This window comes from Stegostoma tigrinum, chromosome 19, assembly GCF_030684315.1.
Source record: "Stegostoma tigrinum isolate sSteTig4 chromosome 19, sSteTig4.hap1, whole genome shotgun sequence".
Taxonomy (NCBI): Eukaryota; Metazoa; Chordata; class Chondrichthyes; order Orectolobiformes; family Stegostomatidae; genus Stegostoma; species Stegostoma tigrinum.
This window is the reverse complement of record NC_081372.1, coordinates 50,985,883-51,013,039: the sequence shown is the minus strand read 5'-3', so window position 1 is coordinate 51,013,039 and position 27,157 is coordinate 50,985,883. Positions and strand designations below refer to the sequence as shown.

The 27,157-nt window shown below is 39.7% G+C and overlaps 1 protein-coding gene across 4 annotated transcripts in view; it reads right to left on the bottom strand.

Moving 5' to 3' along the window:
* The window catches only part of LOC125461393 (solute carrier family 12 member 5-like), a 987,635-nt gene that overhangs the window by 99,255 nt on the left and 861,223 nt on the right, over window positions 1-27,157 (bottom strand). For all 4 annotated transcript variants that reach the window (XM_048550117.2, XM_059652837.1, XM_048550118.2 and 1 more), the window contains exons 6-8: window positions 25,814-25,944; window positions 18,563-18,804; window positions 13,959-14,170 (exon numbers count right to left, since the gene is read on the bottom strand). In XM_048550117.2, coding sequence (XP_048406074.1) covers window positions 13,959-14,170; window positions 18,563-18,804; window positions 25,814-25,944 — 585 coding nt within the window. The remainder of the gene's footprint in view (window positions 1-13,958; window positions 14,171-18,562; window positions 18,805-25,813; window positions 25,945-27,157) is intronic.

The following is a 27,157-nucleotide window of genomic DNA, read 5'->3' as shown; positions in this document are numbered from 1 at the left end:
TGCATGGGACCTTGCATGTGCTGGTGTTCCCATATATCCGCTAGGTTAAGAGGCGGCTTAATAGAGACATATAAGATGATCAGAGGATTAGATAGGGTGGACAGTAGGAGCCTTTTTCCTCAGATGGCGATGGCTAGCACGAAGGGACATAGCTTTAAATTGAGGGGTGATAGATATAGCGCAGATGTCAGAGGTAGGTTCTTTACTCAGAGACTAGTAAAGGCATGGAATGCCCTGCCCGCAACAATAGTAGACACGCCAACTCTAGGGGCATATAAATGGTCATTGAATAAACATATGGATGATAATGGAATAGTGTAGGTTAAATGGGCTTCAGACTGGTTTCACAGGTCGGCGCAACATCGAGGGCCAAAGGGCCTTTACTGCACTGTAATGTTCTATGTTCTATCCTTGTCCTTTTTGATGCTCATGGTTATAGGATTGGAATCTGTTACCTAATGAGTGTCAATAAATTTCTACAGAGCTGTCTTGGAGCTGAGATGACTGACTGATAACAAACACAACTATCTTACTTTTGTGGTAAGTATGACTGTAACCAGTGGAGATTTTTATTGAGTCCCATTTTGCTAAGCACCTTGATGTTACGTCAAGTTAAATCCAGCCTTAATATACAAGGTAGTCATTCTCACCTCACCTCTGGAATTCAGCTGTTTAGAGCAATCCTGGTGGAACTCAGACTGAGCACCAGTGTACAGGTTACTGCTGAGCAAGCACTGTTTGATAGTGCTGTTGATGACACTTTCCATCAGTTTACTGATGATCCAGAGTAGACTGATGGAGTAGGTATTGTCTAGGTTAGATTTGTTCTGCTTTTTGTGAACAGGATTTACCTGGCCAATTTTCCATATTTTCAGAAAGATGTTGGTATTGTTTCTGTATTGGAATCACGTAGCTAGGGGTGCACCAAGTTTGGACCACAAATCTTTGATACTATTGCTAGAATGTTGTCAGAGCCCATAGTTTTTGTAGCATCCAATTTCGTTCGTTGTTTCCTGAAACCATGTGGAGTGAATTGGTTAAAAATCTGTGATGTTGGGGACCACCAGAGGATTTTGAAATGGAGCATCCACACAGCACTTCTGGCTGAGGTTTGCTGCAAGTGGTTCGGCCTTATCTTTTGCATTGATGCACTGAGCTTCCCTTCACTAAGAATCGTCATATTTTTGGAACTTCCTCCTGTAGTGAGATATTTAATTGTCCAATTGACCACTGGTCCTATGAAACAAGTCTGGGAAGTTGGTAATGGTAAAAAGGAGATGACAGATGTATTGAACAGATATTCTGTATTCCACTTCACTTTATAATTTCCAAGTAACATCCCAGAAATATCCTTAAATCACGAAATGGATGAAACTGAGAACCTGAAGAAAAAACACAATCACTGGGAGAGTGGCACCCAACTATTCCACAGATTCTGATGAACTTCATCCCAGAGTCTTCAAGGAAATGGCTACTGAGATAATTGTGGCGCTGGTTTTAATTTTCCAAAATTCTGTGACAGCTGCTTTAGAATATAAGATAATATAACTACTTAATTCAACAAGCGAGACAGAAAGTAGGAAACTGCATGCCAGTTAGGTTAACATCTGTTATTAGGAAAATGTTGGAAGCTATTATTAATGATGTCATAGCAGGGTACTCAGAAAAAGTCAAGACAAGGTCAACATGGTTTTATGTAAATTAAATCATGAGTAACCAATTTCTTCGAGTTCTTTTAAGAATAAACATAAGCTGTGGTTAGAGGGCACTGACGAATGTACTGTATTTAAATTTCCAGAAGACATTTGATAAGATACCACACCAAAAGTTATTGTAATGAATAAATGCTCATCCTGTGGGGATAATGTTTGATATGGATAGTAGATTGGCTATCTCACAGAACACAGAAATTAAACACAAATGGGCCTTTTTCAGGTTGGCATCGTGCAGCAAGTGCCACAGTGATCAGTGTTAGAACCTCACCTTTCTGCAATTTATATAAATGATTGATTGAAGGGATTAAGTATATGGTTGCTAAATTTACTGATTTCACAAAGATGGGTAGGAAAGTAAGTTGTGAATAGGACATTAGGAGACTACAAAGGGATATAGATCGGTGAAGTGAATGGGCAAAGATCAAATGGAGTACAATGTGGAAATATATGAAATTATTCATTTTCGATGAAGAATAAAGAAGAAGCATATTAGCTAATTGGTGAGAGATTGCAGAACTCTGAAATGCAGAAGGATTTACGTACCCTAGCATATGACTCACAAAAGGTTAGTATACAAGTACAGCTAGCAATTAAAAAAGTGAATAGGACGTTATTCTTTATTGCAAAAGGAATTGAATACAAAAGTGGAGAGTGTATGGTTCTGTTATTAAGGAGCACTGGTGAGGCCATATATAGAGTACTATGTACTGTATTAAATGAATGAATGATTTTTAAATGAAGGAATGGATGAATGAATATACGATTTTTATTATCACATGTATTTTACACTGAAAAATACAGTAAAACAGAGTGAAAAGTCTCTATTGATTCCAGCTCTGTTTTTGAACAGTTCAAGAATATTGAAAAATAAAAAAAAAACAAAGTATAGCTTAAAGAGAGGGCATTGCCATTCCACCACTGCTTTGTCACTGCCAGTGCCAGGCCCAACCAACATCAAAGTCACCATTCCATGGGCGCCATCTTTTGGCAGAAGGCCACAAGTGCACTGAAAGCAATTCAGAGAAAGTTTATTGGACTAATACTTGGAATGGGTGAGTTGACTTATAAGAAAACGTTGGCCAGGTTTGCATTGTATCAACAGGAGTTTTGGATAACAAGACGAGATTTAATTAAAACATATAATATCTTTAGACCCACATTTCTCCCTTTCAAACTGAATATGAAATTCTATCATGTTGTAATCACTGTCACCTTGGGATCCCTTACCATGATGTTATTGATTTAGTCTTGTCGCATTGCATGTTCAGGGATAACTTGCTCCTTGGATGGCTCTAGAATGTACTGTTCGGAGGAATTGTCCTGAAAATATCTGTGAACTAATTTCCTAAATTGACTTTACAAATAATCTTATGGGTTCAAGTTCTCAAATTGCCTGAAACACTTTGAAGTTATTCCTTGAAGATCACACTCACAATTTACTTAAAAAAGCATTTCTGTTTCTTTGTGCTGCACTATAATAAATGAGAAGAAAGACCTTTCAGCTCAACGAATTAAAAATGGTCTTGCTTTTTATAATTTCGTGGCATTTCCCTGTTGGCAATGGTTTGATCTTAGAAACCATGTGTTGAGTGACAAGCCAGTTAACATGCTGCAGATGTATTTAATTTTTGATTAAAATCATTTCAAATTCCACAGAGCTGGTATCATACAGAATAGTTGCAAGACAACCTTCATTAATCATATCTGACTACTGAAAAAGACTTGGCATTTTCAGGCATTTCATAGCCTGCCTATACAGATGGTTGGGTATCTGCTCTTGTTAACAAATTATAAGACAGTAGAAGGAATCATAAAAAAGCTACGATGTGTTTCCTAAACATTTTATTTGGAGCTGCATGAGATTGTTTGATAATTGTTTGCTGCCATATTGAGGATTAGTATAGACAAGTCAGAAAAAAAACAATGTTTACTTAAACAAATTCAAATGTTTATTAAACTGAACAAGGGTTACTGGACCCGAAATGTTACCTCTGATTTCTCTCCACAGATGCTGCCAGGCCTGCTGAGTTTTTCCAGAAATTTCTGTTTTGTTTCAAAAGTCTCAGGATTTACCACACTTTTGGCATTGACTATTCCTGGAATTTATACACAAGGTACAATAAAACAGAATCTGCACTCTGACTGATGTTGAGCAGGGATGAAAGACTGAATTCCTGAATCTTGAATTAAATAATTTTGGAGATAATAGGAACTGCAGATGCTGGGGAATCCGAGATAATAAAATGTGAGGCTGGATGAACACAGCAGGCCAAGCAGCATCTCAGGAGCACAAAAGCTGACGTTTCGGGCCTAGACCCTTCATCAGAGAGGGGGATGGGGTGAGGGTTCTGGAATAAATAGGGAGAGAGGGGGAGGCTTCGGTCCGCCTCCCCCTCTCTCCCTATTTATTCCAGAACCCTCACCCCATCCCCCTCTCTGATGAAGGGTCTAGGCCCGAAGCGTCAGCTTTTGTGATCCTGAGATGCTGCTTGGCCTGCTGTGTTCATCCAGCCTCACATTTTATTATCTTAAATAATTTTGGATTGGTTTGAAGTACCCAAAAATTTACCCTTACTGTTGTGTTCAGGTTCACCTTCACCTTTCCCAAAAGCAGTCAAGGATCAGCAGGGAAACTTGGATTTAGGTTAGGAACAACAGCAGCAAAAGATGGGGTAGGGTGTGGTCCAGTATGTCTGATTACTGGTCATCTAAGGGATTACCTGCTTGCTTTTCCTGCCATCTGTGGTACCATCTGCTATGATAAGGCAAAAATCCAAGTCAAGAGTTGATAGATCATCCTTAATCATAATAACTGGGTCAAATTCAAATTGGAGAATTAAAAAGCCAGTACTGCTGTTAGCACCTCTGTTGAATTTTGCGTTCTGAGTCAGATTTTACTTTTGTCACAATATTAACAAGTATGAATACTTTCAAAAGCCTACCTATCATGAAGTTATTTGAGGATCATAATAACTGGGTCAAATTCAAATTGGAGAATTAAAAAGCCAGTACTGCTGTTAGCACCTCTGTTGAATTTTGCGTTCTGAGTCAGATTTTACTTTTGTCACAATATTAACAAGTATGAATACTTTCAAAAGCCTACCTATCATGAAGTTATTTGAGGATGATCTTTCCCAACCATAACATAAAATCATCCCTAATAAAAACTGAAAGCACTGTGGATGCTGTAAATCAGGAACAAAAGAAATGTTGCTGGAAAAGCTCAGTAGGCCTGGCAGCATCTGTGAAGGAGAAAACAAAGTTAACATTTTGGGTCCACTGACCCTTCCTCAGAACAATTGTATAAAATTATCCCTGTTGAGTTGCATCAGAATGGTATATATTTGATCAATTTCTCTCATTCAGTTTAACTCATTCCTCCACACTAAACTAAAAAATGTATGCTGGTGAAGAAGAGGGTGTTATGGGGTCAGTTAGTTCAGTTTGCTGGATGGCTGGTTTGTAATACAGAGAAACTCAAACAATTCCTGCACTAGCTGAGTTCTTGAGAAGGAATTTCCTTCTCAACCTCTCTCCTCACCTGAGGCACTGTGACTCTCAGGTTAAAACTACTAGCAATCATGTCCCTCTAATGAGAAAGCAGCCCAATGGCCAGGAAGAAATATGACGACTTTTGCACATCAGATCAGAGAATGTACCTCAGTTTGAAACTTGCTCATCTGCTTAACTATTCAGTCTTTGTTTGCTCATCAACGTCAAGAATATTGAAGAACAGTCTAAGAAAAAGTGCATCCTACTACAACTATGGAGGAAATGCTAATAATTGATCTCCGTATTCTATTTCCAATAACTATTTTGAAATTAAACATCTCTTCCTGGAATTCCACGGTTCACAAAGTAGTGAAAGCATCAAGCACAATTTATTTTCAATGAATTAGCACTTATGAAAGAGTTTAATGCACACATTAATTGTCTGGATGGCATTACTCAAAAAAAGGTTGCTTAATTTCAATATTAAAAGAACAGCCTCTACTGTACGAGCATACCTTTTTTGATCCCATGCCAACTATCCCTACAACCTCCAAAATAAGTTGTGAGTTTGCAGACTGTACCTCTTTATCGTTGAACAGAGGTCCCTGGAAATACGTTTTGAGTTTTCCAACGCTGATTTCACATGGAACATTCAAAACCAGCAGCGAAGGCAACCTCCAAGCCATCACTATGGGTTTTATTCCAAACCAGGTGTGCTAACATGAGCATGTGAAAGAACAAATAAAGACCAACCGAGCTGGTGGAGGTGGTGTCACTCTGGCACCGTGTAATTTCCATACAGTATCTACTTCTCCAGCAGTCCCACCACTCCATCTTGGAGCTGCATAGTCTCCAGCAGGAGCCAAAAACAGAGAAAGAATACAATATGGTGGAGGTAAATGACATTGTGGCTAGCCCAGTGCGTCAACATGTGAAGCTTCGTATTTTATCTGATATAAATATAGCAGGTTGACAAGAAGAGTTGTGAGAGCATGGAATGCGTTGCCAGCAGCAGTTGTGGAAGCAAGGTCATTGGGGTCATTTAAGAGACTGCTGGACATGCATATGGTCACAGAAATTTGAGGGTGCATCCATGAGGATCAATGGTCGGCACAACATTGTGGGCTGAAGGGCCTGTTCTGTGCTGTACTGTTCTATGTTCTATGTTCTATGTTCTAAATCTATGTTTATGCATTTAGGCTAACATTCTTCCGAATCCATAGATTAGTGTTGGCGAATGAGTTAAACTGAATGAGTGCAAATTCACTACTAAACTGCTTGCTGTATTCTAGTATCCAAATGTCTATTTTTATACTCAATATAATCAATGCAGTAGAGTCAGGTTAGTTGTAGGTGAAACTTGACATCTTGTCCAATGTAATGTCCCCTGCCTGTAGATAAACCATGTCCAGTTAAATAGGAACCTGCTCCGATTATTTCTGTAGTAACTGTGGAACTTTCTTTATTACATTATTTCCATATAAATTGAGCCAACCTCAACAATCACAGTCAGACTGCATTGATTTACATGCTGCGATGTTCTTATTGACCTGCACAGTGACCCACTCTAATCAATGTATTTTTATCCACTCCAAAGCAAACAGGTAACAGTGCAAAATAACCTAGCTATCACTTCCACATCTGCTATATGACCCTTCTTTTCATCTGATGCAGTCACGCAAGTGAGGCCAAGGAAGCTTGACTTTATTTTCAGTTCAGAATTGGTTTTATACAACAGAGATTTAAGTGAGATAATAAAATGTGAGGCTGGATGAACACAGCAGGCCAAGCAGCATCTCAGGAGCACAAAAGCTGATGTTTCGGGCCTAGACCCTTCATCAGAGAGGGGGATGGGGTGAGGGTTCTGGAATAAATAGGGAGAGAGGGGGAGGTGGACTGAAGATGGAGAAAAGAAGATAGGTGGAGAGAGTATAGGTGGGGAGGTACCCTACCTCCCCACCTATACTCTCTCCACCTATCTTCTTTCCTCCCACTCTCTCCCTATTTATTTCAGAACCCTCACCCCATCCCCCTCTCTGATGAAGGGTCTAGGCCCGAAACATCAGCTTTTGTGTCAGGCATGCATTGTGATAATATTATTTATTGAGATGATGACTCAGCCTCACATTTTATTATCTTGGATTCTCCAGCATCTGCAGTTCCCATTATCTCTGAGATTTAAGTGAGACTGGGTTAACTGGAGGGACTGTAGAGGGCAGGGAAGGAGGAGAAAGGCACGAGGATCATGGTTAAAAAGTGTCTAGAATGATGTTCTGGGCATTATGAACCTGAGAAAGGCTTGTTGAATGATAACACGCTGGCACTGTGAAACTTCTGCAGAGTATGAACTACTCCAGGAGCCCCAGCACTTCATCTTGGGAGCCGTATAATTTTTATATGCTGTTTTTATTGGGTTTATATGTGGATCACTACACAGTGAGTGGGGCAAATTGGTGATGAGATTAAATTGAGCATCAGTAGACAACTTACATTTTGGTTGTTTTGTGCACAGGTACAACTCTGGAGCAGGTGTTTGGCACAGTGTTAAATCTCAGATGCAAATGATACTTTGTACCTGAGATGGCACCATGTGGGACGACATTGTAAACTTTTCATTGTATTCAGAGATAATGGGAACTGCAGATGCTGGAGAATCCGAGATAACAAAGATGAAGGGTCTAGGCCCGAAACGTCAGCTTTTGTGCTGCTAAGATGCTGCTTGGCCTGCTGTGTTCATCCAGCCCCACACTTTGTTTTTTCATTGTACTCCTCTAGTTCTGTACTTGTGACAATAAACCTAATTCTAATTCTAATTCTATGCCCTTTCAAAACACTGTTCATCTAATCATTTGCAAAGTCATGGTCCTTAAATGGCATATTTTAATCCATTCTGATTTTATGAAGTTTGCAGAGTCAAACAAGAATCCAACCTTTCAAAGCCTCAGTCTAACCTACTAAATTAAAAAAAACACATGGAGCTATATGATATTCTAAATATGACTGTTATCCAAAGGAAGAGAGACTTGAATAATCAAATACACGCACACTGAGGATTCATTTGTTTGAACATGCAAGGATTTGACTCACAAAATTGGTCTTTAAAGTTCAAGGCACTTTCCCTCTATTGGAGTCATTAAGCCTTATCTTGCACAGTGCACAGCTTTGGTGAAGTATTTTCTGAACGCACTGAAAGCAAACACTTACTGAAGATGAATGACTCTTGTGGACACAGTTCAGGCATGCATTGTGATAATATTATTTATTGAGATGATGACTCAGTGTAAGTTACGGCCACTGTAACATTTACAATAAAGGTTTGTGGCAACAATTTACCGAAATGGCTGGTTTACAGTGTATGCAATCTCTCAACATGTCTATTCATTTACATTTCCTGGAATATAAGGTTTTCTTGCAGGGCTGTTTTCCTCAGTGTCTGTGAAATATTCATTGTCATGTTGAAATAAATAATGGTTCATTCATTTCATTTATATTTTGTGGGATTTTGCACTTCAGCAAGATTTGAAATGGCAAGCTTTGGGATGCTTTGATGATATAAAAGAGGCCATCTGAAAGCTAGGTTCTCTTTGGAGGCAAATAACAGACAGTGGATACTATTAACCTAACTCTCAGATGGAAAATTGCCTGACTTGGATTACATATTCTAGTGAGTTCACACTAGCAATATTTAAGGTTCTGAAATGTCTTATAGACATTGTGTTACAAGAAATACAATGTGGCAGAACTTCTACACATTAACTAGTACTGTTAAGCACCCTGTCTCAACTATCATGGCCAATAAAGCACATATGTTTCTTGGGTAGCAGTACCACCTTGTATGACTGGGCACCATTCTCAATATTAGGGATAAATGTTGCTGTAGCACTTTGATATAGTGTACTAGGCCTAACTGAGATAGACAAAAATCACAATAAAATGTGATTAAATGTCTTGAATTTCAATTTAAAACTTCCAAATACAAAACATGATTAAAACTGCTGTGCAGACTTCCCCTGAGATTCAAGCCTAGCATGCAGTGTATTAGACATTGAAGAGGCAGAATTTGCAGATCTTTGGATGCCAAGGCTGTAACTTTCATTCTCAGTTCTGGTACACAGAGGCAGGAGGCTTCCCAGCCTCCACACTCCTTCTCTTCAATCTGGTGGGGGAGGGAACTGGAGGTGGCTTGGGGTAGGGTGATGACTGGATTAGAATTCTAACTGGACAAACCCAGGAACAGCCACAGAAGCTACCAGTTTCTGAGGTAGATTAGGTAGAAAGTCCCATAATTAAAATGAAAGAATAAAATATAGAATATTCCTCTAGGCCTCACCCCTCACGCTTCCCTCACTTCCCCGATTCCCACACTGTTCCCATTTCTAATCCATGCCACCCTATGCTCCTTCACCATCTTCATGGCTCCATGCATGCACATGTCAATTGATTACACACTTGCACTCGTGACTCTTTTCCCCTTCACCACTAAGCAAACACATCTAGCATCCGTAATTCCCTACATACATGGGAAAAAAGTAAAGTTCAATTACCGAGAGTTCTGTTTTGAAGACTACACTCTGTTGAGTAAAAAAAAGCACACTTGTTCTTAGAAACACATTACTGCTTTGGCATATCTTGACAGGGCTTTTTGTTTTACAGATCTAATGTTTCCAAGGGACTTATGCACATGATCATTTCTACAGTTAACAATCCCAAAGGGCACCAAAGGATACCTGAGAAGCCCACATTCACAAAGAACATCTGACCCTTCAGCCCCAAAATGTCCTTGGACCACACCCTCATTTCTCCAAAGGGAGGGGGCCTATCTATCAAAAAGAAATGCACTGTGACCTGGTCTGCTCTGCGTTGTCTCCTGGTCACATACAATGTGTTACCAAAGTGTGATTTAAATAGAGTAAGCTGACCATTTAAACAGTCAACTGCCTCTGGGAACAGAGTAAGCATAAAGCCAGTTTCAATTTCATTCCCGCATCAGCAAAATTGGAAAGTGACATGTTGGAGGGTGGAATTGTGATTTCGAGCCACGTCTGCCAGGTTGGACAAGTTATCTATCCTGGTGAAAAACTAGGCCCAGGTGTCATCTTATAAACCAAGATTCTTCTAGTCGTGCTCTGAGAAGACAGGGGTGGGCACAAGTGACAACCAATGCCCATCCAGAAAAGTGTCAGAAAAGTCCCACCCCAGGTTTTGCTCTCTCAACTACTCACCCAGATTACGTGGTATGTATTAGCACTTGCAGCAATTTAACAGTTTCATATTTGCTTTTTTCTAAGTGGGTCTGACAATGACCGAAATGGGTTACAATTAATGGTTTCTGGTTTGAAAGCAAAGACTACGATTTCCTATTAGAACATCGTGCATGAGAGGAATTTACTGCAAGAAAACACAATACTATCTGGTCTCAATGGAAATTCAATTATCTCAATTCTGTTTATGAAATATCACACTTTATCAATACCTTCTCTTACAAGCAAAATGCGCAATTGTTCCTTTTTGATTAGAATGCCCCTCAACAAAAATCTCTTGTGGAGCACAAGAGAGCTCACCGCGTGCCATTTAGCAGTTCAAGAAGGTCACTCATCACCACCTTCTCCAGGGCAATTAAAGTTGGATATTTTTCTGAGCTGACAATATCCACATCCCCATGTTTCCAGGCATTGACAAATTGTTGTATGGGTATTTCAGCTATAAAACATATTTTGTTAACACAAATTGGCTGGAATGCAATTGATCAATCATGTGGACAATGTTTGGGTAAGTGAACTTTCTGCTCTACAGGGATTGTGATTTCCTATGGCAATTTTCTATAGCGTGAGGTCATACAAGAAAGCAACTATCACATTATGGGAGAAATAACTGTAAAATCTACAAACCTTTCGTTTTACTTTTTGCTTTTGTAATTTACGTCTCAGCATTTTACCCAATGGAAATAAAACACATACCAAAACCATTTTAGTCAGTCAAATTCCAAAAGCTTTCATCGATTTACCTTTCTTTTAGCCAACACATTTTTTATTTTATTCATTCACAGAACATTGGCCTAGCCGGCAATGCCCATGTTATTGTCCATCCCTAATTGTCCAGAGGCTGGTCAAGAGTCAAAAACATTGCTGTGTATCCGGAGTTGTATGTTGGCCAGGCCAGGGAAGGATGGTGCACAGTTACCATCCCTAAAGGACATTGGTGAAGCAGATGGGTTTTTCCAACAGTTGACAATGGTTTATGATCATCACCAGACCGTTAATTCCAGATTTTTAATTGGATTTAAATCCCAGCATCTGCCTTGTGAGAATTCAAACCCAGGTTCCCAGAACATTACCTGGGCCTCTGTATTAATAGTTTATCTGTAGAGAAAACCACTAGGTCATTGCCTCCCCATCTTTTTGGAACTTTACACCAGGTGGAAACTAGGCACCATTGTGGTATGGTTTGCTCCTTACAGAAACAACCCCAGAAATATTTGGGAAGTAGGAAATTGTTCTAAAGCCAAAACTGATCATTGCAGTCAACATAGCAAAGTTGTTTTGTAATATGCTACCAGTTAACAACAAATTATTTTAACTTTAGGAAGTAAACAGTGGATCATAGGAAAAAATGTGGAGGCTCAAAAGTAGCCAGCTTTCAGTACATACTTGTTGGGATTGACAAATTTGCATTAGTCGAAATATTACAAACCACACTTTCTTCTCCATCTCTCTCTCTTTGGTATCTTTGCTGCTGTACATCCAGCATAATGAAAGTCAGTACACTCCAAAATAAGGTCATGGAAGAAGCTATAGAAAGGGAATGTATTTTATTTTCTCTTCACAATCTAATCTTTCAATCTCTTCCAATCTGTCTCCCTTTAGCACACGTAACAGATTTATTATTTTGATGATTGTATACAATGACATTTTAAATTGAATTTTATGATGTTGGTTATATGAAGCAAACTGCTGCTCTAGGCAAGAAAGACTTAATTTTCTTAGAATTATTTATTTCTGGTTTCCAGAAGTTATAGCATTTATTTGATTTGTTGTTTAATTAATGCCACTTATCTTCAAGAAATGCCCAGTTTAAAGAACTTCTGCTCTTCTCTCTGTCAGGCTTTCAGTTTGTTTCTTTTACCTGGCTCACCTTCATGATTTTTTCTTTCTGATTTTGTGTGTGATATATAAATGCCTATACCTGACTGAAAATTTATGGACCTGAAACACTACCAGCTCTGTTTCTCCCTGCACAAAGGCTGCCTGATCTGCTTAGTATTTTCTGTTTCCTTTGTATTGTGTGTTCTGTTAGTTCTTGCTTTGTTGTAGTAAATTATGTTTTCCAATATGGCTTCACTGAAGGCTCAGTGATGATGTTACCTAGAATGGTGGCGAAACGTCTGAAAACGAATCTTCCAGCTCAGCCAGCAAACTCACATCCAGAACCTCAACCTGAGCTACAAATCTTCTCAGAACTCTCCAATATGTTGTTCCTGACATTTCCTCGAAACAAAATTCCACAAACAAAGAGTCCATTCAAGTTTTGGGAGGTTGGAAACTTGAGGAAATAGGCCTCGGACAGTTTAAACACTTTTTTGTGATTAATTTATGGGATGTGGGTGTCAGTGGCGGGGCAGTATTAATAGGCTATTCCCAGTGACCTTCGAAGGTGATGGTGAGCTGCCTTTTTGAACTGTTGTCATCCATTTTGTGCAGATTAGGGGGAAATTCCACAGTTTTCTCCCAAAGCCAGTGAAGGAATAGAATAGATATAATGGAAACTGCAGATGCTGGAGAATCCAAGATAACAAAGTGTGGGGCTGGATGAACACAACAGGCCAAGCAGCATCTTAGCAACACAAAAGCTGACGCTTCGGGCCTAACTCTTCATCAGAAAAGGGGGATGGGGAGAAGATTCTGAAATAAATAGGGAGAAAGGGGGAGGCGGACTGAAGATGGATAGAGGAGAAGATAGGTGGAGAAGTGACAAGAGGCTTGCGCCCCACTTTGTATTGAGCCACACCACGGATGAGACAATCAGTAAAGGGAATGAAGTCCTCAGGAGTAAAACTGTCCTAACCCACCAAATGGAGAAATTGATGGAATGGGGTCAGTTACCTGATCAACACTCTGTCTCATTGTACTGCTCACTGACGTCCATAAAAAGCAGAATTGGACAGTCTGTAAAATGACTATCTAACCTGGTTCTATCAGTTTCCTGCTAAGATTAAAATTACTTTCTAAGTAATTGTGCATTCTTTTGATTTAGTTTTATAGACCATCACAAACAGAATAGGATAATTGGAAAGAGATATCCCTTGCTCCATCTTTGGTCCAGTAAGTAACGGCACTAATCTACTTAGGCACAAGGCTCTCAGATTTAGTCCTGGTTTCTGCTGAACTATCTGGTGTCAGCTAAGGTGCAACTGACCTCAAAGCCTTTTGATTAGGGGAGGATTAGTGAGAAATCAGCAAGAGATTTTTGTTCCAAATTGCCATTCAGTGCTGACTGTGTATATTGGATGCTAACAGATTTGGCTTAGCTGAGGCTTATTCTTACTTTCTGGGATTTCACATGTGAAGAACTGGCTATCTGGGTGACATTAATAACCATGGGACTGCAAATCCAGCCGAGGTCACCTGCTTCAGGTCTGAAAGAGAACCTCAATTAAAAAAGAAGGAATTTTAAACCCCAAGTGCTATGTGGACTGTTTTCTCACACACAAACTAAGTAATTAACCTCTTTGGCACTTTTTCCATCAAGACTTACCCATGAGAAGTCCACTGGCGACTCCAGGGATCCCTTGAAGTTCAGTGACATTGTTGTTCTCAAAGTATTCATCGCAGGTGGCGTTGACAAAACTAGACGTGCAGAAGAGCTGCCAAAGCTTGGTGGTCACTGTTTCATTGGCCACAGTTATCACCTTAGCGCATACATCAAAACTGTGCCGTGACAACGTCCTGTTCCCTAGAATACAGACACTGAAAACAGAGATAACATCCTGTTAACTACAAATCCGGTAACATGAGGCAATCTCAATTATACACTAGCGGAACCACCTACTGTATTACCCCTGCTCAGAAACCTATTAGAGTCTGTTAGTAGATCCCCTTGGTGTTGCTCATAGTGAGAAGTGATAACACAGTTATGTAGGGCATAATATATTATTCTGAAGCTAGGGTCAGCTATACTTCAACTGATCTAACTGAGGAGCAGGAAGGCTGATGTTTCGGGCCGTGAGCTTTCTTCAGATGCTCCTCTGCTGCTTGGCCTGCTGTGTTCATCCAGCTCTACACCTTGTTCTCACAGATTCTCCAGCATCTGCAACTCCCTCTATCACTTCAGCTGATCTGTTCCTTCGCAAAATTTAATCCTTTGACTAAAAGCATGCTGGTAGCAAATATATGGCCCTTTGTTCAATTAGGAAACTCTGCAGAAAGGCAAATACTTGCAGTTGCAGCTCCTGGTCAGAAGATAAAATGAGGACCTTCTTAAATCTTGCACTTTTTACTGGATTTTCTCTTTATGTGTGTAAACACTCGCAATTCAAACCTGTTGATTGAAGCTTCAGCTGAAATCCTTTGTTAAATGAGTATTTTGTAGCCATTCTTACAACAAGAATTACTGTTAAATAGATAGAAACATTTCTGAGGAACCCTGTAAGGATTTAAATTGTTGTGCGGTTATACACTGGAAGGGCAATTTTATATCAAGGAAATGAAACAGGACAAATGTAACGTGCAATTCACATCAAGTTCAAACCCAAATTGTAAAGCAAATTCAGCATTCATTTTCAAGCTTTTTCTCTCTCCCAGTTCACAGTCCTGACTCATATTGATTAACAGTATCTTTAGCAATTAAATATTTGTAGTTGTGATGCCAACCAAATGAACTGTTTCATTCCGGAAATGGGTCAAGCTTCCTGAGTTTTATTGTTATCAAGCCAAGTGGAGAGTATCCCATCAAACTCCTGACTTGTAGATGGAGGACAGGTTTTAGGCAGTCAAAAAGTGAGTTTGTTGCTGCAGGATTCCTAGCCTCTAAACCTTGTAGACACTGCATTTGCATCGTTAGTCCAGTCCAGTTTCTGGTCAATGGATATTGGTAGTATGTGATTTAGCAATATTAATTTTTCTGAATGTCAAGAGATGATGATAAAATTCTCTCTGGTTGGAGGTAGTTATTGCCTGGTACTTGTGTGGCACAAATGTTAGTTACCATAAGTCAAACCAAGGTTGGAAATGGTCCAGGTCTGACTGCATTTAGAGAAGTTGCGAATGGTGCTGAACATGATGCATTAGCAAACATCTCTATTTCTGACCTTACGATGAAGAAAAAGAAAAAGTCATTAATGAATCAGCTGAAAATATTCCTCATTGAAGGCTATATTCCAATGTTGTGGCTGCAGGAATAGCTCAGCATGGAGCCCAGAAGTACAAGTTTTCTGTACCATCATTGGAATGTTGTCAGGGCCCATAGCCTTTGCAACATCCAGTGCCTCCAGCCATTTCTTGATATTTAATACAGTGAATCAAATTGACTGAAGACTGGAACCTGTGATGCTGGGACCTCTGTAGGAGGCCTAGAGGTTGAACCTCAGCTCGAATTTTATGTGCAGTTCCAAGCACCACACATTATAAAGGATGTGAATGCATTGGAGTAATTACAAAAGAGGTTTACATCAATGTTGCCAATGATGAAAAACTTCAGTTATGAAAATAGATTGAAGAAGAAACTGTGTTGCCGAACAAAGAGATCTAGGAGGGCAGGTGCATTGGTCCATGAAAGTGGAGTTATAGGTAGGCAGGATGGTGAAGAAAGCATTGGTCTTCAATGAATATGGGAGTTGGGAAGTTGTGTTGCGGCTGTACAGGACATTGGTGAGGCCTGTTTTAGAATGCTGCATTCAATTCTAGTCTCCTTGCTTTAGGAAAGATGTTGCTAAACTTGAAAAGGTTCAGAAAAGGTTTACAAGGGTATTGCTGGGAGTGGAGGTCTTGAACTTAAGGAGAGGCCTAATAGACTGGGGCTTTTCTCTCTGGAACATCAGAATCTGAGGGGAGACCTTATAGAGGTTTATAAAATCATGAGGGCATGTAAATGGTGAATAGCTAAGGTCTTTTCCCCAGGATAGGGGTATCCAAAACTAGAAAGTTTAATGTGAGAAGAGAAAGATTTAAAAGCGATCTAAGGGGCAACTTTTTCAGGCAAAGGGCAGGTGCATGTGAGGAACAAGCTGCCAGGGAAGGTGGTGGAGGCTGGTACAATTATAATGTAAAAGACATCTGGATGAGGTACATGAACAGGAAGAGTTTAGAGGGATATTGGTCAGATGCTTGAAAATGGGATAAGATTGGTTTGGGATATCTGGTCGGTATGGATGAGTTAAGGCAAAAGGTCTGTTTCCATCCTGTATAAATACAACTGTCAGTGGATATTTTGAGATAATATGGTGTGAAGCTGGATGAGCACAGCGGGCCAAGCAGCATCAGCTTCTCACCGTGTTATCTCAGATTCTCCAGCATCGCCTGTTCCTACTATCTCCATAAGTGGAAATTGTCTTCCTTGCAGAAGGCAATAACTAAAAGCAGATTTGATCGAAGATTTAAATGAGTGAGGAGTCCAGACAGAATAAACAGAGAATTATTTCCTGCTCGTAGACAGATGATGAATGACAAGATGCAGATTTAAAGCAATTTGCAAAAGTAGTAAATGTGATGTGAGAAGAAACTTTTTCACTCAGTAAGTGGTTCAAGTCTGGAATTCTCTGTTGGAATCTGATTGAGTCAGGCTCAGTTGAAGCATTTAAGAGGACATTGGGTGATTATTTAAACAGAAATGATGTGTAAGTCACAAGGAAAAGATGGGAGGATGGCATTATGTCATGACGCTCATCCAGAGAGTCAGAACATATATGAATGGATGGCCTTTGACAACTCTGTGATTCTGTGAACATCGAGTGGGACAAGATGAAAGCAGTTTATTTATGGAATAAACTGGCATTGCCAGAAAATTACATTGTATCAAATTCAAAAGTGCTTCATTAGTTGCATTTTGGAACCTCCTGAAGTTTCATAAGGTGTCTTACAAGTACAAATTATTTTTCTCGCTACGAATAATGAACAGTTTGCCACACAGATGAATTGCTCCAATTTTTAACATGAGTCCAGACGTTGTAGTGGTAACAATGACAAATCTGTCAGCATGCACCATTAGGGAAGGTAATGATACAGTGATATTGGCTCTGAACTAGTAGTAGCTAACACTCTCAGAACATTGGGTGGAAATTTGAATTCAATAAATCTGGTTCTAAAAATAAACCGATCTAATAGTAATAATTAAACAGCACAAAAAGTAAAATACCCCATCTACTTCACTATCTGCCATCCTCATCTGGTCTGGTCTACATGTGACTCCAGATCATATAGTAATGTAGTTGACTCTTAGTTGGCCTTGCAAACCACTCAGCTCAAGGGCAATTAGGGAAAATCTTAAACTTGTCGACAATGCCCCCATCCCACGACAGAAAGAAAAAGAAAGTAATTTCTTAACCTGAGACATCAGCATATGCACAGAATAACAGGGGAATCTGGAAGTTGCTGTCAGTAATTTTGCATTTCTCCAGAAAGTGCACTGTTGAGGCACGCCCAGACTGAAATCAACAGGAGGTCAGTTGACTGATGAAAGATTCAACTCTTCAATTGTTAGTTCTTGCTGTTTTAAAAAAAAACTTGTAAAAGTAACAGCCTTTCGAATGAGATGTATGTGGGCTTTCAGTGGTGAAGTAACTTCATATTTACTGCTAAGCAGTAGATTTCACAAAAAATACCAAGCAAGTAGGAACATCTAGCCATGACATGAATTCATTATTTTAGATTTTCTGCCCTACCCATTGATAATGGTATCATTCTTTCATAGAATCCAATTGCACAATCCACCTTCCTGTGGTGTTCTTGGAGGTCTTGATTGTATTGAATGCATCTGGGATTTCTCTCAAATTTTCCAGGCCTGAATCTGAATTGTAAGGGTTTTGGTCCTTCATTGATACAAGATTTTTCAGAAGTCGGAAAAGTGGCTGAATAATGTAGTAACCAGTAACTGGTAAGGCTAATGAACTTTCATTTTGCTGTAACTTTTCAATATTTTATACGTTTTTCTTTAGAATTATGGCACTTTGCAATTTTTCTTTGACTGTCTTCAGACTAAGGTTAGCTGGCTGTGAACAGGGTACATAATATAACTGACTAAATGAGTTTGAATTAAAATCTGATCAATTTCGTTTGATATTTGATCTCATGGAACCTAATAGGTATTGTGTTTGCTGGTTTAACGCTATTAAATATTGTATTGTCACCATATGGTATTATACTTACGGGAAGTTTGGTGGATCAATTGCAGATTTGATTACTCCGGCATAAATGGAAAGAATGGATAAGATGACACAAACCAGGAACACTAGTGCAAACTTGTTGACGTATTTGACTCCTACAAAGACTACAAGAGCCATGCAGGTGAGGACACACGTTCCATACACGCGCATGTTATTCAACATGGCTGCTGTCTCCTCACTGGCTTCCTCTGCTTTGAAAATTGCCATGCTGGGCAAAATGTAGGTCTGCAAGAAGCACAGGGAATTACAGAATTTTTGTAAACAAATGTAGCCACCCTTGTTTTTAATTGTTTTACCCATTTAGACTCTTCCCAACATGGTGAGCAATCCTGATAATTATATAACCATCATGCTATCCTCTCTCCAGTCAACACTATTAGTCAAATATATCATTAACCACAACATTTAGGTTGGAACTAGATGTATGGTGGGTAAACAGAACATAATATGCTAATGTTATCAGGATTTAATAGCTAAATAATGTAAAATTGTTCTTATGTTTACCATGTTATACTAACTAAAGGATTTTTTAAACATTTTGTAGAGAGGAAAACACAGGAACATTCAACTCATTGAGTCTGTTCTGCCATTCAATGATATCATTGGCTGATCTACACCTCAACTTCATTTACCTACCTTAGTTCCACACCCATTTGACACTAATGTGAACCTAAGGAAATTGTAGCAATTTCAGTCTCTACAATTCCAATTATCCCAGCATCCACATGCCTCCTTGGGGAAAAGAAAATCAGATTTATGCTGCCCTGTGTGAAAACAGTATACATTTTCCTGACCCACCACACTGCTGATCCTGAATGTGACTCGAAGCTGAGCCATGTTCGATCCTGGGGTCTGTCTGCCGTGAATGACTCAACATGACATTGCACAATAGACTTATCGACTGAATTATTTTGTAAGGCAGATGACAAATTTTAAATGCTTTAATCAGGCAGCTTCATTATCCTTCAGGATTAAAGTACTGTCAGTCCTGTTTGGGGAAATTGCGCCTTTAAGTACTCCATGCCTTTTCATATTCACACAACGGAATATGGGCATTGCTAGCTGTCAACATTTATTGCCTGTCTTTGGTTGTCCTTGAGAAGCTGCCTTCTTGAACCACTGCAGCCCATATACTATATGTAAACCACAATGTCCTTAGGGAGGGCACTTGAGGATTTTGACCCATTAACAGTGAACAAACGATAATATATTTCCATATCAGGATGGATGGCGAGTGGTTTTAACGGGAACTTGGTGTTTTGGTATTTCAGTGGCTAAATATTTGAAGATGTGGTGCCAATCAATTGGACTGATTTGTCCTGAATGGTGTCAAGCTTCATGAGCGTTGTTGGAGCTGCACCCATCCAGGCTAATGGGGAGTATTCCATCAAACTCCTGACTTATGCCCTGCAGATGGTGAACAGGCTTTGGGGGGGAGTCAAGAGATGAGTTACTTGCTGCAGTATTCTTAGACTCTGACATGCTTTTGTAGCTACTATATTTATAAGATGAGTTGAGTTTCTGGTCAATGGTAACCTTCAGGATAGTGATACTGATCAGTTCTTAGAATTTTCTGAACAGAAATCAATTCATGATTTAGAGGTTTTCATTCTTGGTTACCTCAAGTAGAAAGAAGCACTTTTAAAAGTTAGAAAGGTTGATTCTTTAGGTACTGGACATAGGGTATATAATAAACACTATAAGAATCTACATGCCTTCATTTTGCAGTTCTCTGATGTGCTCTTCAGATTTGGGCCAACACATCATAGCAAAGGGTAGCTCCCAGGTGACAAGTAGAAAGTGCTGATCATATGACTTCTGTTTGCTTCTGTATAACCCATTTGTCCAGTATCCATACAATGAAGGTCATATGTCAGGGCAGGCTATTGGCATGCTTCAACAATGCTTCATTGTCTTGACCACACTGGAACAGCCCATGGTACTTGGAAAAGTGGTCACAATGCCTGTGCTGGCTTGCTACATCCTCCATGAGGTCATCATCACAAGATGACAGCCCTTGCCACCAGCTCTATGGCAAGTAGTTAAGGAGCACGGCAAGGAGGAGAAAGAGAGGAGGCCAATGACACAGTTCCTTCCTGGCCCACCTGAATGTGAAGAACTCATTCAAGGGTGATAACAGTAACCATTAGCCCTTTCCCTCACTGACAGTCTCACACATTTCATTTTCTCTGCCACTGACCGTTACACTGTCAGCCTGGTCACAGTGCAAAATTAAAAGCTGCCACAAAGTCAACATTGAAATCAAATCTGTAAATCAAGTCATTTTGTGTTGTTTAGTTAATCATTCTACGGTCTGTCTCAGTGTTCCTTTGCCTGTCCTAATGTTGCTATGCAGTGCCTAGCCCAGAACCTAGTGCTGATTTTCAATGGGGGATATTGCAGATGGTCTTACAGAATACTCTCGAGCAGTTTCTGTCCTCAAAACAGCAAGATGATGCTACAGTGAATAAAGATGATGCATTTCTTGAAGTACATTGCCATATTGAAGAATTGAAGCCTGATTCAGTAGTGCAGCATTTCACTTCAGTGGCAGCAGTCCAGTAGAAATCCAATAACTCCTGGTGGAGTGGCTATGATGGGAGGACAACTGAGGGAAGAAAAGTGGTTTGTATAACATGGAATCGCTGCACTAAGGCAGCAACTCAGTAATCACTTCAATCTTTTAGATCTTAGAATGCTAGGTATTGTGCGAACACTGGTGCCTTCAGTTATGATGATAACAGTTTAAGCCTGCATGGTAGCATGATGAGCTTGCATGACTTCATGACTGCAGCACACAGACTTTGGATGGCTTCTGCTCGTGCTGCAATAGAGGCTGAGAAATTTCCATCTTCAGAGGCTAAATGATGACTGGGCCCACCATTATACTGATGGATTTGGCCACTGTTTTCATGCTGAAAGCACAGGCAAATTTTTGCAAATCTTCATGCCAAGTGAATGTTGGACTTCTCCATGCTCTATCACATTAAAGGTAGGATTCTTGGAAGGTACAAGCATTTCATTGCATTCATCCATCAAAACGTTTTCTGCAGCCTGCCACATGAAAGTGCCCTTCTGAGGCTTCTGCAGCAGAAGCCGTACAACATTGTTCATGGTCGGCCTGGAATTTGTACTATCCTTTGCCTTGTCTGGAGGCCGCTCATTTCCTGTGTGTTACTAGGTGGAGATGATGTCTCTTTATGCTATACTCAAAATTTTAGTGTCAGTTTCTACGCTGGTGCTTGCACGTGTGAAATGAAGAGGTGAAATTATCCAGTTCTTCCTGTTCCTGAACTGTCTGGTCAGTCTGAACTTCTTAGGTATATAACTAACAATTGGCGCAGGAGTAGGCCATAATGTCTCCTCACTGCTCAGTTAGGTTATGGCTGCTCTTTGACAGTTTATGGTCCAGTTTTCATTGATTTGTTTAGGATCCAAAAATCCAGTTATCTCAGCCTGGATTATATTCAGCAATTGAGCATCTACAGACTGTTTGGTTCGAGAATGCCAAAGTTTCACCACCGTTTAAGTGCAATAATTTATCCTTATCTTAGTGTTAAGTGTGTGAAGACATTTAAGCTGTAAGTATCAATTTAAAGAAAATTTGTAATTTCATCAAAATCCTATGAAGTCTACTGTTGCTTTTAAGAATTTTTGAAAAGATTTTTGAGGTGGTCACACCAATTGCAAAGGGATCGACTGTATTTCAATTTAATTTTTCTTTCCATATAATAACAAATGCAGATCCATGTGATCTTACAATCCTTGACCTGGAAGAATTGCCAATATGAAGGAAATTAGATTCAAAAGCCATGTGAGCCGACACTAAGAGCTGCAGCAAGGGAGAGAATAAAGAGGGTAAAGAGGATGAATTTACAAGACTCTATGCGTGTAATGCTGTTTCAAAAATGGTCAAAAATCTGAAGACATGGTTTCAACAGAAATTGTGACTTGGACAAGTTCACAACTATGATTCAGTTTCACCAGAAGCATGTAGCCTGTTGAAAAAGTTTCATTAAAGGAGAGACACAAAAAATATCTGAGGAGTCTGTTATGAAGATCATCATAAATCTGGTTAAGGAGTTTCTATTGGAGTTTGGGTGATGACTCTGGAAGAGTGGAATTTTCTTTGCATGTGACTTAAGAACTAAATGCAATAAATGAGAAAAATGAGGGATTCTTTTTTAATTCTTATATAATTGGTAGACAGAGTTGGAAAGATTAAGAGACAGTATCTGTTGTTACATTTGGAACTGGAGTCATTATGAAATCTTAGAATCTCATTAGGTAGTCTTTGTGGTACCTGCTATTCCATGTGTAAGTTTTAGTTTGTACCAATTGTAAATTACTTGTTAGTTCAGGTTTAATTTCTGTTGAATCTGATTTGTGTTAATGTAAAAGACACAACAAATTTCTTCATTTTGGTATCATTCAGTAGATTTTATTATTATGGTCCTACAGTTCCTTCATGCCAATGATAACAAGCGATCCATCCTTTATCCTGAAACAATGAGCCTTAATGAGGCCATTGACTTGTTCGTCAAGGTGGCTTGTTTTCATTCAGACGTTTCGTCACCATGCTAGGTGACATCATCCACAAAGCCTTTGATGAAGTGATGTGGGGTCTAATTCTATATGTTTGTTGATTGCATTATGGGTTAAGAAACATGCCTCTAGGAATTACCATTCGTGTCTATGTTTGGCTAGGGCTACTGCAGTTGCATTGTCCCAGTTAAACTGACAGCCTTCATTTTCTGAGTGTGCGGATATTAGGGAAAGGTCATCATGTCCTTTTGCTGATAGCTGATGTTCATATATTCTGATGGCTAATTTCCTTCCCGTCTATTTGATGTAATGTTTGTGGCAGTCATTGCATGATATCTTGTAAACTACATTGGTTCTGCATGTCGTAGGTATGGGGTGTTTAATCCTTGTGAGTATTTGTCGTAGCGTGACTGTGTGCTTGTGTGCTACCATGATTCCTAGTTGTCATAGGTATCTTGTCGTCAGTTCTGATATGTTCTTGATGTAGCACAGTGTGGCCAGTGCATTAGGGTGTGCTGTGTCCTCTTGTTGTTGTCTATTTAGCATGCACCTTCAGATGAAGTTGCAGGGATATCCGTTCATAGCAAAGATTCTGTACAGGTGCTCTTCCTCTTTCCTGCATAGTTCTGGAGTGTTGCAGTGAGTGGTGGCCCATTTAAACAGTGTCCCAACACAGCTTTGTTTGTGGGTGTTGGGATGGTTGCTGTGGAAGCTGATGATTTGGTCATTGTGGGTTGCTTACCTGTGTACCAAGCTTTGGAACACCCCGTTGGTCATTCATTCAACTCTAGCTTCCAGAAACGGAGGCTGATTATTGTTTTCTTCTTCTCTCATGAATTTAATCCCTGCAAATATATAGTTGATGAGGTGGTGGGTCTCTTCTAGTTTGGTGGCAATAGACCCAACACCTCAGCTAGGTGATAGGATCACTGAGACACTTAAGAGACTAAAGAATGCAGGACAGATAAGCAGGATGGACTACATGAAAAATGACATTACTCGCCATAATGGACCGGACAGTATGAATTCCAAGCAAAGTGAAACAACTTCACTTCATTGGCAGCTTCATTGATGATATCACCTGGCTAGGTGAATGAAAATAAGTCAGCTCAGCGTGCAAGTCAATAACCTCACCCACAACCCATGCTAAAAATCTTTGCAAAAACCTTAAATGAGCCTTAATTTCAGATTCTACAGCCAGAAGAAAGATCATTTCACCACCTACCCAGTTAAGCCCAATCAGAATAATTCTAAACTCCTCAAAGTTTATCATCAGATCATAGGCCAGTCTTCTCATCCTGGTAGTCAAGAGGGTGAACATTTGCACCAGCTCCTAGGCTCATCTATTCTTCATCGGGTAAAGAAACCAAGAGTGTACAAGGTACCGTCATAAAGAGGAAAGGAATACGAGGTAAGCTTGTGAAAAGTGCTGAAGGAGTAGCAGGGAAATAAGCAAGACATGCTTAAATGATCAGCAGCTTGAAAATCAGAAGAGAATACAAATGAAGAGTTGTGGTGGTATATGGGGAGAATGAATAGATATGTGGATATTGTAATCCTCAGCCTTTCAGTATTTCTATTGGCCATGATTTTTGTGGTGCGTGGTTTGTAGGTGTATTTGTCCTCCATCTTTTGGCTCCTGCTCCCTCTGGTTATCATCACAAAGATCAGAAAGTTTGGTGTGAAGTTTTGGGTGATGTGTTCATTGTGATTTAGCAGCTGGAAGTGATTTTGTTACTGAACTTCGCACTGCACTGTAACCAGATCATTGTTTTAATTCCCTGGCTCTCACCTCCAAGGTTCTCTGCTCCTACTGCCTTTTGGAAATTTGCCTGCATGGCTTCATACACCCTTGACTTCCAATCCCCAAAGATACATTTCTCCTCCTCTGCAATCTCTCCATCGAGGCTTCCAGTGAAGTTTCAGAAAGTCTTGCAGCCAATTTATTTCATGTTGTACCATTTCTTTTCATAGGTAAGAAGCAGTTCAAACTCAGCAATCTTTCTTCCATGTCTTGATGAACCTGCCATCGTTGCTTAGTCATGAATATGATGGACGATTTCATAGATGGGAAATGTCCCAGTATCTGTTACAACAATTACGCAAATCACTTTTAAGAGGTATCTGCAACCTTTAAATAGCATCAGCCACGTATGATATTGACCACCCCTTACACAGGATCCAGACAATCAACAACAATTTGTGCTGCCTGGATAATGCAATTATGTGTACGAGCAGACCTAGAAAAAATTCTCATGCTGTCTCCAATGTAATCAACCAGCACAACTTAATTCCTCAGAGCAATTCCCAAGTCTGGCTCTGGGATTATCAAATTCGTAACCCACCCAAAATTCTGTTCTAAGCTGGCACTTCATTTTGGCTCAGCCCAGGCCTCATCATAAGCCACTTCAAATCCCCCTAAGGGTTGAGCCGACGATCCAGGAATTCAGTACAGTACTGAAGGAGTGTTGACTTTTGGATCAAATATTAGATGATACCATATCTACCTGACTAGTAGAACAGACAATCTCGGTATTATGCCATTGTTGAGGTCAGCCCTTGTTGTGTGTTAACTGACTGTTCTGGTTTTACATCGCAAAGTTTCTCATTTTTGATGAAGTACTTTGAAATAGCTATTGGGCAGCAAAATCCAAGCATTTTCTTTCCTCCAGCTTTTGCTGGTACTCACCAACAGGATTTCAATGGTACCCAGGATATACATAGCACCAGCAAAGGTTGTTCCCAGGTAGAAACAGAGGCCCACGGCACCTCCGAATTCTGGACCCAGTGAGCGGGAGATCATGTAGTAGGACCCACCAGCTGTATGAAACACAATAAACAAGGAACATAAATCAGAAACGTCTGCATTTCGACGGCAGGTCCACCGCCACATTTTCCTGTGAATTTACGCACGGTCATATCAAAGATTTTCAAAGGTAGTGATGGTGGAAATATGCAATGTATCTGATCATGGGATCAAGTGAAACTGCAAACTGATCTTCTGTTACTTCAAAATTGAAGATGATCTCAGGTCCATCCACATTTGTCACAAACACCAACATTAAACATAAATGCTCACAAGACCAAGTTCTCCCATTCTACACTCAGAGGGAACAAGAAAATGAGACATGTGAACATCCACCAACTGCATGTGCTCACAAGGTAATTATGACCACTTGATTCTCCTTATCCATCCATTTGGAATGAGCTTTACATTTTTGAATTGCAGAATCCAACTTTTAATTAAAATAGTTTCAGGAGTTTTTGTTCCACGTGACTTTTTTTTCTGGAAGTGTGTTCGGCCAATGGAATTGAAGGCAAGTTATTATTCAATGGAAAGCACTAATACAGTTGTGGTTCAACTCATAAATTGTTAGTTTTTTTTTGAAACTCATATTTACTGCTGCTATTTCCATGTTGGGCTCTGGGTTGCCAATCGCTGGCAGCTTTGGTTGGGGTTGAATGCTGCCACAAATCCTCCTTCCTATGCCAAGTCAGTGGCCTGTTAACTCAAAGTGAAGGATAAACAACTACCAAACTTTAAGAAGACATTTTTTATAAAATTAGAGACATTTACAGTAATTGCACTATAGTAATAGATACAATAGGATCTTAGCATTGTCACTTTCTCACAAAAGTAAAAGCAGATACAAATATGGCCCTCCATTTCATATTACATCAATCTCCTGAATTGGAATCTACTTTGGATGATCCTATTCCACACAGCAGAACTTTATCTGTGACCTCAGACTTGATGAAAGCCCTCTCCCTGTATGTAAAGCATTCAAACATGCCGAAAATGTTGGACTAATTGTATTATCTTCCAGAGCAGGATGACTAACACCCAGCAGTAAGAGTAATTTGGGATTTCCTCCATAGATCAATTAATAGGGATAATCCAGCTGAAGCAAATTTTTTGAATGAACTGTCCTAACAGTGTAATTCCAAACTTATATAATCCCTACAGTGTGGAAGCAGGCCATTCAGCCAATCGAGTCCACACCGAACCTGTGAAGAGCATTCCTGCTCTCTT